At 41.0% G+C, this 16,739-nt stretch overlaps 1 protein-coding gene across 1 annotated transcript in view; it reads left to right on the top strand.

Moving 5' to 3' along the window:
• The first annotated feature begins 3,684 nt into the window (after positions 1-3,684).
• The window catches only part of METAP1D (methionyl aminopeptidase type 1D, mitochondrial), a 43,366-nt gene continuing 30,311 nt past the window's right edge, over positions 3,685-16,739 (top strand). The window contains exon 1 of the mRNA XM_054278277.1: positions 3,685-3,740. Within this exon, the coding sequence (XP_054134252.1) occupies positions 3,692-3,740 (49 nt within the window). The 5' untranslated portion in view covers positions 3,685-3,691. The remainder of the gene's footprint in view (positions 3,741-16,739) is intronic.

Below are 16,739 nucleotides of genomic sequence, written 5' to 3'. Positions count from 1 at the left end.
TGGAAAAAATGTCCTACACTGACTCTTCAAAGTTCATTTCAGATATAAAGCTCTGACCCAAACAGGAGGAATCTCAGGTAATGACACCATGAAGACAAAGCCTTGGGAAGGGGATTCAGAATTCCCTCTTTGCCTGTACAAAAAAATCTATATAGCAGGAGCAGTACTGTGCACTGTTTTTTTCTGAGAGTAGCACTAGCTTCTTTCTTCAGTAAATAAAGAACATGTAATGCTACAAACATTCCTCACACAGGAGGTGTGTGCTCCATTTGTGGTTGTTGCACAGTTTGAGCTGAAGAGATAAAACCTAAAGAAAATCTAGATCAATGGGAAGAGCTTGACATCCCTTTTTTGTTTCTGAATGGTAGGGCAATAAGGGAGATATTCCATGTTCAATAGCTGTTATTTTTAGATGCTTTCCTTTTTTCTAGTTAGGCTTTTCTCTGAGCTATTATGGGGTGTTCATGTTTTAAAACTTCGTAGTTTCATAGAAAAGAGTAAATCTTTGCCTAGAATGAATTTAGTATGATGGGGATCTGTAAATAGGTTATTTTTCTTTCCCTCAAGGTGCAATGTAAATTTTATTTAGTGTAGCTTTACCTGGTTATATATATTTTGTATCACTAATGTGGGAGATTTATGGGTTTTTGCAAGTTCAGGGCTCCAAACTCTCTCACCCTGGATCAGATGAACATCAGTGCTGAAAAAAGAACACCTATTTGTGATTAGAGCAGGACCTAAACAGCGTCAGTCTCATCCACAAAAGCTGCTGTGGAACTAAATCATCTTTTAAGACAATCTTAGATAGGAAAGTCTAAGCCTAACCTCAGCTTCTGTACTCAAACTAGAAGTGTGTTTCTATATTGCTTTATAAAAGAATTTGTGTGTGCATAAAATACAACTCTGTTGCCTTACAGTCTGTTACAGACTGCTTTGAAACTTGCATGTAGAAACCTAGCTTTATGTCTTCTTTGGCACACTTTTACTTATTTTAATATCAGCCTACCCAATTTTGGGAGGAAATAAAGTTAAGATTCTACATTTAGTGCTTGGTGACTTTCACAGCACAGAACCAATGCAAGTGAGATGGTATGTGAAACATTCTTCAAGGACAGTCTTTCATACATATGTGTTGAATAAACCCTGAGCTGAAAATTAATTTCTCCAAAACTACCTCTCAACCTGACATTCAGGCTGTCTTGAGACATCACTGTCCATCTTAAATATTTCAGGGGATTTGTCAATTGTAACCAAAAATAATTATACACATGAAGAAGAAAGTGATGTATTTGCTTTTGGTGACAACTTGAACGTAGTGGAGTATGATTTTTTCAGGTTTGCTATGTTAGGATCTGGTCTGTCTCTCTTTTCAGAAACATTCACCCCCATTTTACTGCTATAAAGGTCCTAAAAATGATATCTGTTGTTTGTATTTCTTAGCAAAAGGAGAAAACCTGCATCTAAGCATAAATTAGAGACTACTGACTGTTGTTAGGCTGAAGATGCATCCAGAGACTGCAAAAATTACACAGTTTGCTTGAAATGTAATTGATCGTAATTTGATTGATCCCCTCTTATTTTCTGGCATGCAAAAATAATTGGTCCAATCTAACCACTAGTCAGTACCTACAAGTATTTGTGAAATAGCCTGACACTTAAGGACAAGGTAATTACAAAGGTGGTAGCAGCATAACTAGAATTGCCTCCATTTTCTTATGCCATCAACCAATTTTCAGGCTGTTACAATAAAGGAATTTAGGGCTTACAGCTGCAGAAAAAAAGCCAAGCATTCACTTCATTTTCTCTAACAGTGGCCTCGTTCCACTGAGTAGGAAATACTTGCTGACTCAAATAAGAAAGGTGAGACTAGGCTACCTTAGAGCTCTGTTTTTCTCCTTTAGTGACAGTTGAGGAAAATGAGGCTAATTACTCATCATACATGGATACTTTCATGTGAAGTGTGCTGTTCTCTTTAGGCACACACAAGGACACCCCTTCAAGAGTATATATTGTTTATATATATGCTATAAGTATATATAGTAATAATAAATAAGCAATTATATATAGTTGCTTAGGCCAAGCAGCAGAATGTGTGATTGCTTTACACTGCACATTGATGTTACAGAACTAGTGGTTGAGTGTCTGGATTCCTAAAGCCTTGCCAAAATACAAAAGAGGATAAAATGATGCTCCTGAAAGACCATACTACATTGTAGAATTAGGAGCAAAGTGAAGACGTGCACATTTGGGCTCTGCAAATGAAACATAGTGTGCATAGCTGTCACCAGTGAGCAGAGGGTAATGGTGCTCACGAGGTGTAACTGATTAGCTTAGCAATGCTTTCTCTATATTTATTCCTATAGCTTTATTTCTGTGAAAATCTTATCATTCTCCCTTCACTGAGTAATGATGATGAAATATGTCAGTTCATGCAGAATGTGGCTATAAGAAGTAGAATATTTTGTTTTTTGGAGGCAGCATAAGGTATTGTATTGATCTTTAAACAACAGTATAGTCTGGATATAAGCTATATGATAGGCTGCCTATCATGCTGTGGCAGCTGATTAAGAGATGCACTTTTACTAGCAAAGTTTAAGAGGATCACAGCACTTTTTTTTTTTTTTTCTTTTCTTAATCAGAGCATGTTTGGCATTTGCTCCTTAAAATCAGAAATGCTTGAAGTGTAACTTTTAAGTTCATACTTTTTGGGAGCTTTTTCTAAAGCACATATAGGTAAATATGCTCAGCATTCCCATCCACCTTGGACTTTGACTCTATTCTTTACTAAATCACAGAACTTGTACATGGGAAGCTAAAAACTACTGATGGCTGTACCAGAATGTAAATAAATCTGGAGCTAAACAGCCTGAGTTCTCATTTGACAATTTACCTACTTATCCCACAATTTACCACTACGTGTGTACCCATGAATGTATGTAAGGATACAAAGATCATTACATGTGTGTGAGGATGTAAGAAATACTTGGATTATTTCCATATTTTGGAATGCATCCAGGTGAGTTTTGAATGTCTCCAGAGGGGAAGACTGCAGCCCTTCCCTGGGCAGCCTGCTCCAGTGCTCTGCCACCCTCAACATAAAGCTCTTCCTCCTGCTGAGATGAAACTTGTGCTTTAGTTACGGTCACTGCTCCTCATCCTGTCACTTGGCGCCACAGCAAAAGGTCTGGTACCATCCTCCTGGCACCTGCCTTCCAGGTTTTCCTTTGCATTCATTAGTTCATAAAGAGTAGTTAATATTTTATTCATAAAAGTACAAATTGAGGGGATGGTGGTGGTGTTTGCCTGCTTAGTTGGTTGCGGGTTTTTTTATTTTTTAATGGCAAGAAATTATGAGGCAGCTCCAGCCCTCATGGAATAGTACGGTTGCACTCATGCGGGACCAAGTCCCGCTTTCGGCAGTTCTGTCCCGCTGCGGAAGGAGCAGTCACCACTGCCGCTAGGGCCGGTGAGCAGAGCAGGATGGGGCCGTGGGGAAAGGCAGCCAGCAGCACCCCGGGGCACAGGGAGCCGCGGCCGGGCGGACCGGACCGGACCAGAGACGGGAGCGGAGCGGAGCACTGCCCCCGCAGGGCGGATCCCGCCCGCCGCCCTCACAGCGCGCTCGCGCCGGCCGAGGGCGGGCGGGGGGCGCTCCCTGCCGCCGCCACACGCGGCCACGTGACCGCCTCACATGGGCAGCATGGCGGCGCCCAGAGCCGCCCGCGCACTGTGCAGCGGAGGTGAGTGCGCGCCGCCGCCGCCGCCGCCGGGGTGAGGCGCGGGCCCGGCCCCGCTCTGCCCTTCCCGCCGCCCGCCGCCGCTCAGTCGGGGCTCGCTCTAAAATCGAGGAGCGAAAGATCCCGCCGCCGCCCAGCCTGCCGAGGGCTGCGAGAGAGCGCTCCGCCGGGCGGGCGGGGGGCGGCGTGTGGCGGCGGGGCCCCGCAGCAGCGGCCGCAGCTGTCAGGGCTCGGCTCCTGTTCAGGCGAGTTCCGCCGGTGCCGTGCTCGGCCTGGGACCCGCACACGGCACCTCCCGGGGACCCCGCGGTGCGGGAAGGCGGTGGGAATGTTCTGCTCTGCTTCTGCTCTGGGGACTTTTGCTGCTGAAGTAATGTGACATGAGTGTACGTGTTTCTTCTCCCAAGCCGTTCAAGTGCAGATTCCTTACCTGCTGACACGCCCGTCTGTGCAATGGCTTGTCAGGGCCCCTTGTCCCCCGCGCCCTGAGGTTCTCTGAGCACTTTTCTACCACATAACCCTTCACAAGCCAAAGTCCTGTGCCCATGTCCTACACCCGGCTTCAGCCCCGTGCGCCCCTAAAAGCCCGATGTCCGTCATCCAGTTAAAAGAACCCAGCGAATTACATTTGCTAAGCCTTCCTACCTTCCGTTCAGGCATCAAACCTTGTTCAGCTTCCCTAGGGGATATGCTTTTACAGATACTTAAGAAAGTGAAACTGTCATAGTTAAGACAAGCCTGATTAAACAAAGTCCAATTTTCCCCGAATGGGACAGTTCAGTATAATTTAATTTGCAAATACCGAAAGACAAAAGTAATTTAAATTATGTTTCTGTTCATCTAAGGCTATCTATTCCATCTTAATTGAATAAAAATTACTTTTTTATAGCCTCTTATTCTTTTTAATGTATCTGATGTTACATTTTTATAAATGATGAAAGTTTTCTTTATTATGGAATTGTTTCTGCATAAGTGCATTTGAGCAGCAGGGATCTTGGAAACTGTATACTGATTAAATGCTTTATCCACATATCAGAAGGACTTAGGCTAGCCTAAAAAAACCCCTTTATTAAAAAATAAAATTGACTTAAAAATACTAGGAAATTAAAAAGTACTTTTCAGTAACCATGGAGAAGTATCATAGTAATCATAGGAAGCTATTTGAGTAGTCTCTGCCTTGCTAATGTCAGAATTCAATCCAAGGAGAGGGCACACAACTCTTTAGGGTGTGAGTGGTTTCCACCAACCTTTGTGAAATTCTGTATGCTCAAATGCTGCATTTCAGAGTGGACTAGCAGTGGGTTGACCTGCATTTTAGCTGGCACCTTTTCTTGAAGAATATTCAAAAACAATTTTACAGGTGATGCATAGGAGTGGGAATTGAATTTATTATTCAGTACTAGGAAGCACCCAGAGCACAGAGACATAAAGTCACAGTCATAGTTTGTAGTTAGAAAGAGAATGGATTGTGTGCTGATTCACTGGCTTGTAAATGATCTGATTAGATATTATCACAGTTTCAGGTATTATTGTAATTGAATCTGTGCTACTTTATTGGTAACAAAGTAGGACACATGAAAGAGCTGCATTTATATCTACAATTGTATCTTAGGTGGTTTAAAGCATAGTAATCTCTTACAGATCTATTTATTTTATACAGGTAAATTATTGTAGAGTAGAAGCCCCTAATTTCTTATAATGAAATTTCAGGGTTTAGAGCCACAGGGAAATAGTTGATGAGAAGATATCCCATGTAAATTGAGTTACTTTTGTGTTCCATACTGATATAACTGATTCCTGATCTTGCTTCCCTAACAGTGAATCAGAATTCTGTGCTAAGCTGTGTGACTTACTGTGGGCCAGGTTTTTCAAGTCAATTCAGTGCAGACTGGTGGGGTGTGATACATCCCTTGCCTGTGTAGTTTGTGTTCCCAGGCTGGCTGTTTGCTCGGTAAGGGGCTGGGCTGCCTTGTTCAGCCCCTTGTGGAACTGGGAATTTCCCCACAGGCTCCTCAGGGGGGAACCTGCAAACTGCCCCTGACTGGAACCATAGCTGCCTCCAGCACCACAGAATATGAGATGTTATGGGATCCTTCTTCTTCTGTGACTACAGAGCCTTTCAGAGATGTTTGTTTTCAAAATTTTTCTGAGAATGTTACTCTTTCCCCTCTGTTAGTAAAATGAGGAGGAAATGCCTTAAACCTTTTTTATTTTTTATAGAAACATAGGGACATAGCTGGAGTTGATACTGTTGCAGTACAGCTTCAGAGCCTCACACTTTCAAGTTTGTCCAGAAGTGCCAAGTCTCATTAGAAATAAGTTGGGGTTTTTGATTTATTTTTCTTTTTTTGGGCTGTATAGGTCACAAGTTTGGTTCACAAGCCTTGTCAGTAATGCATGGTTGAGTATTTTCTATATTTCGTAGTTAGGTTAGCCAAAACTGTGTATAGAAGGAATACTAAACTCTTCTCCAGAAGGGTATTTATATGAAAATCATCAAACTGTCCTGAAGCACTACGCAAGTTACAAACATTAGTTGGACTAATACCAAAGGTGTAGCAAGGAACTGAGGCAGTGTGAAGTGATCTGGTTTATATGCTCTGGATGGAGTGCAGACAAGTCATTTTACATAGTTTTTCTTTCTGGTCAGACATGGCTTTGACATTTAGGATGGTAAAACTGGTAATGAACTTTTAAATTGCCATTTTGTGTTGGACTGTGCATGTTACTGGACAGAAGTGTCCTAAGGGGTCTCCATCTGGGAAGTGATTAAATAAATAAAGTACCTACTTTACTGACTCTTTTACTGAGCACTGTTTCTGATACAGTTCATTTCTCGCTTTTTTTTAATCTGCAGACCTTGGTAATGCTCATGGTTTTACAAAATTCAAACTTTTCAGTATTTCTAAGAGGAAGTGAAAGGACTCAAAATCAGATTATCTTCTTTTTTTTTTCCTGAAATCAAAGTATTCATTTCAGATTTTTTTTGCTGCCATATGCTACTGAATCAGTCTGTTTCCATCTTTCTGATGGGGCATTTTGAAACAGGAGTTATATTTCTTTTTTTTTAATTGTTACAGCTTGCTCTTTGATAAGCATATTTAATCACAAATTTCAGCATATTAGATACCATTCTCATGTTAAGAATGAATCATAAAAGTCTTCTTAGCACTGTTAATATTTAAATGGTAGAACTATCACTTTGTATTTTTCTCACTGTTAAAAAGAAGTTCACAAATGTACAACTCAAACAATTAATACTCACCTACAGTAACTTCCAGTACTTCTAACCTATTTTTTTTTTTTAATTAACCATCGAATGTACAGATAACAGTTTTGGGGGCTTGACTGTTTCCTGGTATTTCAGACTTACAATTAAATATGTCCTGTAATTCTGATTTTTTTTTTTGCAAATGAGAAAAAGTGGTTTAAAACTTGTGCAGGGGAGTTTTCAAGATCTAATGTGCTTGGCTGCACTGTGCTATATATGAGTTGAGCAATTAGCTGGAAGAAGATATTAATTCACATTTTCCATTAATTTGTAGACAGACTCATGTCTCCAGAATTTAACATTAGCATTATGAGCTGCAAGTGATGCATGGTGGAAGTTCAAACCATTTGATTGTAGTACACTTTCAACATTTTTTAAGTAATCCTGAGGTAGTTTCATCTCTGTCTCAAAACTAATCAGGCAGGCGAGGAATTATTCCCATTTCAACTGTGCAGCAGCTCTGGGGAAGACATGCACTTTCATGGTTTGAGGCATGAGAGAAAAATATTCCCCTTTCAATAAAGTGTTTAATCGCTCTCTTCTCTCAGTTGAGAGGTAATGTATTGTTGGCAGCACACTGTGGCTTTTTTTCTGCCGAGATCCATCGCTTCTGGCTGTGGGTGGGTGTGTAGGGTGTGGTTTCTCTGTGAGCTTAGGTTTCTCAGCATTAGCTAGGCTTGCCTTTAAATGAAGGAAAGTCATTAGCAGATGTCCTGGACAGCTGCTGAAAACCAACATTTTCTGCCACATCAACAGCTTTAGTGACCCCCACCTACTCTTGTAGCCATTCATTTCAGACTAAGAGGTCGTTTCTCCTTTGTAGGAAGGTGCCCATTGCCCTGGTACCAGAGTGTCACTGTTGTGGTTGCAGCTAAAACCCTCATGGAGACAAAGTTAATGGCGAGTTCCTGAGGAGTACTTAGGTTCAGCTTTTTGTGAATGCTTTCTCTGCTCTGCATGCCTTATGGCTTGGGTGCCCAGGTCCCAGGTAGTGTCCTGTACCTGCCAGTGTTTAGTCTGTGATAAATGCATTACACAGGTACATTTTCATATGCCAGGAGTTAAGGAAAGTAAGCCCAGCCATAAGCCTTCAGACAAAATTGACCTTGTGTGAAAATGTATTTTGTCTGTATCACTTTTAATTTTGCAGAATTCTCCTTAAAGCTCACCTGGAGCTTTCTCTAAGCAGAAAAGAGCTACTTCCTCTTTCCATTCCTATGGCAGAGCTCTGAGGCTTCTCCACCATCTGCAGAAGCTCGCTGCCCTGGTGTGGTGATTTGCTGAAGGGCCATTGTCCATCTTTGTGCATAGGCTGCTGACCCTGAAGGAAAATACCATGAAAGTCTGGGAATGACTCTAGAAAGAAAGTGGCATGCCCCATTGTAGGGAGTTGTTGCTGCAGTGCTTCCAAAGTGGATTTTCCAGTGCTGTCCCTGTCTTCACAGTGGGACATGTGGATGTCTGGAGTGAGGACTGTTGGCATGCACAACTTCTACACTGCCTGCCAGAGCCTGCTGTCATCTGGCATTTCCTCACCTGTCTGCAGATGTAGAAGCAAAGACTCAACATAATACCATGTAACAGGGTAGAAAGTCTGAAATGGAAAGTCATGTCTGTGATTTTCATTCAAGATCCTCAGTTCAGTGCTGCCTCTGGGCAGCAAAGAAGGCAATCTTTGTCTCTCCTTTAGGTGTTGCTTCAGACTTTTACTCTTCAGGCTCACAAATGCAGTGCTAACCAGCCCACACAAATTCCAGTGTTGTTCTGCAAAGAGCTAAATAACTGATTTAACCTCCTCTATACTCATACAGCAAATCAGTGAAATAAGGAATACCACGTCACAATCTTTAGAGATTAAATTCAAGGGAACAAAAATACAGACTCCTAAAATCTACACTGGAAGATGATCCTGCCAAGGCTATGTGCAGGATCAAACTGTGAAGTGTCTGGCTGCTTGGTCCTTGCATGTTCTGTTACTTAAAACATCAAGAATAGTGGTAGAGTTTAAGACAGGTCTCTAGGCTTGTTTAGAGTAATATATAGCGTTTGAGGAGAAAGAATGAAGGATTGAATCATTCCTGAAGAAATTCTGGACCTCAAATAGTGAATTGCCTTTTATTTTAGAGCAGATAGCTCTACTCCCTAAAATCGCAGGATCAAATGTCCTGTGAACATATAATAAAACATTTTATTTTGCCTCTGAGAGCTCACAGTGCAGATAGCTAAGCAGACAAAAGGGGCTGAAATCATGAGCACTAGCTGATGGATGGAGAAACTCTAGCACTGAGGGAGTAATTTCTGGACGGTTTTGTGGCAGCACAGCATCAGCAGGATGAAACAGGGCCTGAGCCTGCCCTGGTGCCTGCTGCTCCCAAGTTACCAGGCAAACTTGCAGTTCAGCAGTGGACATAGGTAAAGTGCTTTCTAGATTTAGATACAGAATTTCCTTTACTCAACTTTTTGCATTGAATTACCCTACCTAGACCAGAAGCTGAATTTAAGGTGCACATAAAAGCAACATACCACATAGTCTGTAAAGTTTGGGATTTGTGTGTTGTGGGTGTTCTATAGCTGTGCAGGGGGAACCCTGCTGAGCCAGTTTGGCACACTTAACCTCATTTCTTGTGTGGCTTTCCATGTATAGCTGTAGTTGGAGTGTAAGGTTGAGGATACCAAAAAATATTTCTGTGGTGTTATGGTATTCTCTGGTTTTTTATTCTGAAGAGATGTGGATTTTGGCTGAAGTCACCTTGAAGACAAGCTGCTTCTGGTGGTGAACCTGTTTTGATGCTAAAGCTGCAGTGGAGGTCTGTGTAATGAAATCTTAGCTGGTTTTCCTTTCCATGATATTTGGATATAATAGACATGATGTTCTGATTGTGACAGTTGTGAATCAAGAGAGAACTTAAACAAAAGCTTAGGAGATGCTTTTGAGCATTCTTCAGTGACAGTCCTGCTGGTCCACTGCAATTTGTGATTTCAAAGCTTTATGGAGTACTTGATCATGTATGCAATCTGAAAAGGCCTTTTCTGTGCTAAGACTGCCTTTAGGACACCCAGTTACAATGATCTTACCAACTGGGCATTGGTAATTTTCCTTTTTTGGTTCCTCCTTCCTTCCCCACTCCCAAACAAGCATATTCCTGTAGCACTTCAAAATGCACATCTAGTGAGAGTCTTGCTGCCTCTTCTCTTTTGACAGTTTGACATGATGATGTGCCGTGATGGGTAGCTTGCAGTGCTTCCAGACACCACATCCCAGTGCTGTTGATCTAGCAATACTTATTAGCATGAGAATTTAATTTGAAAATATTTTGAAGTAATGTAGTGGGAAGGGGAGTGGGTTACAGGGCAATGACTTCTTTTTAATGTTTTGTCTATTCAAGCTATTTGTATTTGTCACCGTGGTTTCTTTCCTAAGCATTTCTGTTTAAAATCAGTGTTTGTTAAAATATGCTTGTCTGCCCAATCCAGCTTTCATATAATCTATGTGAAGAGGCAAAAGACCATATATAAGGAGCAGTCTGTATGTGGTAAACTCTTTGCCTTGCAGTATTATTGCATCCTGTAGAAAGAGGCTGTTTGGCTACAGCCTTGTTTTAATTTCATTTTTTAGTTTTCAGTTACACATTTCTGGAGTCTCCCCAAGCACTGCTGTTACCTGATGGCGCCTATATTTCATCAAGTTTAGACAAGCAGTCTACCTGGACTTAGGCCCAGAGGAGCTGCCATAACTGATGAACATGATCCCCTCTGCCTGGGAATTCAAGACCTATAGAACCACGATTCCCAAGGGAATTGAAAGAAAAATGTGTTCAGACCTTGCCTCTTGCTTTTTAAATTTTCTTTGTTGTTTTTATGGAGCATTGCCTTGTACTGATGGTAGCATACTTTACCACAAGTGAAATCTGGTACTGGTTTGCTGATGATTAGGAGAAAAGATTCTTTTTAACCTACCCTGAAAACAGGAGCAGGAAAGAATAGAGCACACAGAGACAGACACGAGTTGCTGTGACATCTCTTCATTACTGCGTACAAAGAAAGTGATGAGTTATTAAACAAAATAGCAAAAAATGTTGTGGCATTACAGTTGGGATGTTGGGTGGTTTTTTACTGCATCATCATTGTTAGGCTTCCAGAGTTTAGTGGATACAATTGCAGATTTAAATTTTGTTCTTGCATGCTGCTCTTTAATCTGTTTCCTTCTTTTGGAAAAACTACATTATATAAAGATTGCATATTATTTATAGTGGAGTTTTTTATTTAGAAAATGTTTTTAGAATTTCTTTGTGATTGCAGAATGAATGTTAATGTTCAATGTAATTAAATCCAATTTTATTTCCTGTATGTTATATTTTTAGTTTGCTCTTATCTGCCCTTGTTTTCATTGGGAGTTGTAGATTTGACTTCTTTTTTAAAAGCATGATGTTGGCAGTCAGACACAAGCTCACTTTAAATCAATGAAATAATAAGCTTAAAAATCTTCTAAATGTGGGGAACTTGTCGTTTCTGTTTAACGATCAGGAGTTGTTTCTTCATTTTGTTTTGGATTATGTGGGCTTGTTATTTTTTTTTTTCTTTATAAATTTAAAACACTAAGGTGGGGAAGAGTATTAAAGGCTGCTTCTTTCTTCTTATTTTGCCTTTTATATCTAGTTCAACTGGGCAGGCTGGCTGAGCTCTTTTATCTACATACATTTTTGCCATTCATTTATCTTTTGCTGCTTGTGTTTGCTTATACCTTTCATTGTAGAGAGACTTTTTTCTTCGATACCTTAAGAAAAAGTGGGATTTGTTTTTCTGTTATTGTAACAGTTTGTCTGATTCACCTGTATTTTTAAACATGAGTGGTTTACCCTGGGAGGAACTACAGTGGCTGGAGAACTTGCTAAGCCCTGGGCTCACAAATGTGAAGAATGAACAGATAAGGATTGTCAGATTTTTATATTTAAATCTAGTGACTAATAAACATCAGAAATAAATATGTTATTACTAAAAGGCCACTATTAATTTTCTCTGTGTAAGGGAATATAAAGTCTGTTGTAGCACAGTATGTGTATTGTATTGTTCACACTTTCCACGTTTCTCATCTGCTCCAGATTTGACATTCCTGGTATTTCTGAGGTTTAAGAAAAATCATATCTGATACTTTTAGAACTCAGAAAGTTAAAAGTACAATCATGCAGTGCAATCAGGTTCAATTTTTTTTTCCAGTCACCAACAGGGAAGAGAATTACAATTCTCAAAGGCAAAATTTCATTACAAGTTTTTAATAGTTAGAGAACACCAGAGGGGTGAAGCTGTTTTCTTGAATTGTGGCAGTACTCAGAGGCCAGAGACTTCAGGGTTCTGTTGTCTGACTTGTAGGAATCTGCTGCCCTGGAGTCTGTGCAGCAGCTAGAAATAAACAGGGAGAGAGGCAAAGGCTTCTGGCAGTGCAGAGGCTTTTCCAGCTCACTGCTTGATGGTGAATCAGCTTGAGAATCTGTATTGTGAGTCTCACTTTAGTGTCTCATGGACTTCCCACTCCCTGGGGTTGGTGATCCTGGTGGGAGCTTGCAGTCCTTGGGAACTTAGCAGCTTTGGGAAAGGGAGGGTCTCCAGCCAGGCCAGCACTCTGCCAGTGCCTCGCAGTAAAAGAGGTTCTCCTGCAGCTCTGTGGCTCAGGAGAAGGCAGGAGCTCAACACACAGTGGGGCTCAGGTCCTTCATGGCACTAGGAGCCAGGAGCTGGGGGTATTTGGGGCTGCTAGTGAGCATGGCTGTGCATGAGTCAGTGAACTTTCTGTCTTTCTCCACCTACAATGCAGATATTTATCTACCTTGCAGGTGCATTGGTTGAGATTAATGAGTTGTTTGTAAAGCACTCTGAAGATGAAAAGCTCTATCAAAATGCTGAGTATTGTTACGTATGAGCTCTTGAGCGCATAATGGCTGTTTGCCTGCCAGTATTTAAAGCAATTTATAACACACTAAGTATGAAGGCACTGTATGAAGCCAAGTTCTAGTTTCCATTTAAGAAAAGTAATATTTGGTGTTCACCAGTTCAGATCACACCACTGGCCTTTAGTGTTATCTACGGTGAAAACAGACTCTACAAGATTTTTTAAGAGAAACTGTTTCAAAACATTAAAATTGTGTTGTTGTATAATAAGGGTTTCTTCTCAGTTGATCATTTTTTACCCTCTTTGTATGATTTGAAACAAGGTTTGGAAAGTTTGTTCATTGTTCTTTTGGAGATTATGTCCTTTCCAAATCAGTAATGTCTTCTCCTTCATAATTTCTGAAGAACAAGGAGAATGTTAAAACCCAAGTGTTCAACAGGCTGCTCTGCTGCATGCAAGCCTTAGGAGGAAGAATAAATGGCTCTTCAGAGCTCCTTGGAGGTCTTTTGGCAGACATACTCTCCACTGTGCAGCCTGAGAAAACTTCCCTGGGTGTTTTTGAAAGTCACACTGTTCTTTTGAGTTTAGATTATAAATAACCAGCCACTCTAACCAGCTCTATAAAATCTCCAGCTTTCACATTTTAAATATGTTTATGTTCAGGTATTCATTGTTAAAACCTGTTTAAAGTTATGTTTCATTTTAGATCAAGCTTACTTTGAACCATAAAGAGCTATTGCAGTAATAACACAGTCTGAATGTATACATTATTACTTACAGCATATCAGATGTTCTGTGTAGAAATTTGTACACTTCTCAGATTATCTATTTCATGCTTTCTTGTACAAAAATTTACATTGCATCCTGCCTTATGCATTTTTGAAAAAGGAAAGTCAACAAATGTGGCATAACATTGAAAGAAAATGGCAAGTTTGTTTCTCATATAAATTCCAGCTGTTCTGGAAGTCTCAGATTTACTGATAGACACAGGTAAAGATGGAGTTGGGCAGAAGCAAGAGTGAACTCCTAGCTTCCCTCCATGTAAAGTGGACATGTTTTGTTTAAGAAATGGCGCAGTCACTGCAGATTTGCTTGTATTCTGCTTGACTTCTCTGCTCTTGAGTGTGCTTGTAAACTCATCCAGTGCTGCTGAGTTGAGGTCCTTTTCCACTGGACAAAGTGGATAGATATCTCACAAAGACATGCTGGGTTGATACTGAGAGGAGGTGTTGCCCATGGTCATTTGTGCAGATCTGAGCATCAAATCACACTCGTGCCTTGTGCATGAAATGGTAGGTGATGACAAGGCTTAATGTCATTGCCGTGTCCTTTTTGAACTAGCTCCTCTGAGGTGGCTAGGCAGGTCTGACCTCTCCAAGCCATTTCTGGTTGTTCTGCACTGATTATTATTATTAACAGAGTTCTGTGAGTCATGGTAGAAATGGGTGTTCTTTAAAGAAGTAAATACAGCAGCGGGTCTTGTCTGGGTTTATAAAAAATTATTCATGCTCTAACACACCCTGCTAAATCAGCAGAGGCTCATCTCATGAGAATAGTTCTCTTCTGGGAAAGCGTAAATCAAAGCTTGCTCCAAAAGATCAAGTTGTACCAGCAAGAATTATTTTACTGGTATAACTGTCCCAGCAGCTCTCTGAGTAGTACCATTATGTTGTCTAAGAGTTTTGAGTTGTAGAGTACTCTCCTTAACTAATACATGTTTTCTGGCAAGAATGTAATTCAGAGCAAACCAAAGATTGCTCTGAAGTGGCTGTTTCTAAAATCTCCTTGATAAAGGCAGTCTTGTTTTTGTTCATTTGGAGGTTGTTTTGTCCAAATAACTCTTCTCTAAAAGCTGCTTCACAAAATCAGGTATAGAGTGAGGTAGCTGATGGAAAGACTTTGGCAGAGCTTGCTGCAGCAGTATCCCCAGCTGTGGAAACCAGACGGGTGTTGCAAACAGGTTGGTGGAGTGTTGGCAGCTGGAAATTCAGCCTGATGAAAATAATCTGCTGGAGTGTCTGGGGAAAGGCAGCAGTTCTCTCATGTCTCCTCCAGTGTGACACGCGGTGACAATGGACTACCAGCCACTGCAGGAGCAGCAAGCATGGCCCAGGCATGGCATAGCACTTGCAAGGACTGTGCCATTGCCAGGGGAGCAGCCACTGCAGAATCAGCTTCATTGTAGCTCTTTGCCTACCGAATACAGATCTGGAGCCTTGACATTTATGAAATTGTGGCCAGGGCTGTAAGACTCAAATTCACAGTCACATCACTTTTCAATAGGCCATGAGTATATATTGAGATAGGCTTCACATTTTCCATGTGAAAAAAGTATGCAGCAGGATTTTTAGCATGTAATTCACTGAATCCAGAAGTTCTGAGTTGAGTTTACAGATTAGTAATTGATTAAGTGGATGTCCCTATAGAGAATTTCTTAGATTACTGCCCAGATTTGCACACAAGGTAGCTAAACATGCTCAGGAGAATTGCCTGTCATATTTTGCTGGCAAGCTAGATTATCTTCATCTTGTGGAGAGCAAAACACTTATTATGGATTTACTGTCTGTGCAGAAAAGACTGTGTAAACCCTTTTCAGTCTAGAAAAAGGAGTTTGAGACCTAAATTCTTGCAAAGACTCCTTGCTTACTCTGTCTAGCTTAGAAAATCAGTCAGTAGAATAGTCCAATGAACATACTAAGTGAGGGAATAACCTCTGGTGAAGATAGCTCAGAAATGAGGGTTTTGGTTTTCTTTTTGTTTGTTTTGGGGTTTTGTTTGTTTGTTGGTTTGGGGTTTGTTTTTTTTTTTAATAAATTAGTCTGAATGTTTAGTACACAATTACTCTTACTTTCTGCCTGTTTTATACTTATGTTCTTCCCCTTTATCGTCTATTAGAACAGCTTCCCTTTCTACAGAAGGGCCATGTTAATTATAAATTGCCATTTAATTTGCCATATGCCATATATGAAGTGGGCCGTAGATGGTGGTTACATGGCTTGAGAATAGAACCCTTAATTTTGGTGTGTTTTATAAACAATTGGCAATAAAGGGCCTCATCCTGTGTCCTTTGACTCCAGCGGGAGCCCTGACAAGTGTGTTTACGCCAGGAGGAGCCGGCTGCCAGTGCAGGGAGCGGGCAGCGCGCCTTTGCTTTCAGCACAGTTGTGCGTCCCCGTGCCAAGAATGAATTTTGCCGATTCAGATTTGCTCAGTTTGTCAACACACAGCTCCCATTGAACGTGGCGGGACGAGAATCATTCTTGGCACGGGGCCGCGGGCAGCGCGGGCAGCGCCGGGAGCCGAGCGCGCCCAGGGGAGCGGGGCCCGGCCCTGGCCGCCCCTGCCCGGGGCTCCCTTCTGCCGGAGCATTGCTTGCTGCTGCTGGAGTGGTGGGAAGAGTCTCTGATAAAAAGGGATTTCCTAGGTTAGTTTTCAAGGCTATTTTTTTTGTGTGTGGCTGTCTGGATGATTAATGTGAATAGGAAAATACTGTTGACCCATTTAAATCATGTTAGACAACTTCCATTGCTCATCTACATAATGAAATACACACTGAACGTTACAGCCTAAGTATAAGAGCCGGTGAACTACAAAAATAATATTTTACTCATTTAGATTATGAAGTAAAATATAGGACATTAGTACTAATGATAGTATTAAATTTTAAGCCATGCAAATTGCAATTGTCAGTGAAAAAGAAGTATAAGTTGAAAAGGCTATTAGCATTTCAGTTTTAACAGTTAATTTCAGTAATTTCTTTTTTCTGCTGGTGTGCAGCTTAAAAAAGTCCATGAGCAAAGCATTTCATAGTAAGTGCAGAAGTGTTTGTTTTATATTGTTATTTAAT

Source organism: Melozone crissalis, unplaced genomic scaffold, assembly GCF_028551555.1.
Source record: "Melozone crissalis strain CALT ecotype California unplaced genomic scaffold, PUWL_Pcris_2 ptg000023l_1, whole genome shotgun sequence".
In the NCBI taxonomy this organism is placed as follows: domain Eukaryota; kingdom Metazoa; phylum Chordata; class Aves; order Passeriformes; family Passerellidae; genus Melozone; species Melozone crissalis.
This window is presented reverse-complemented; position numbering and strand designations above follow the sequence as displayed.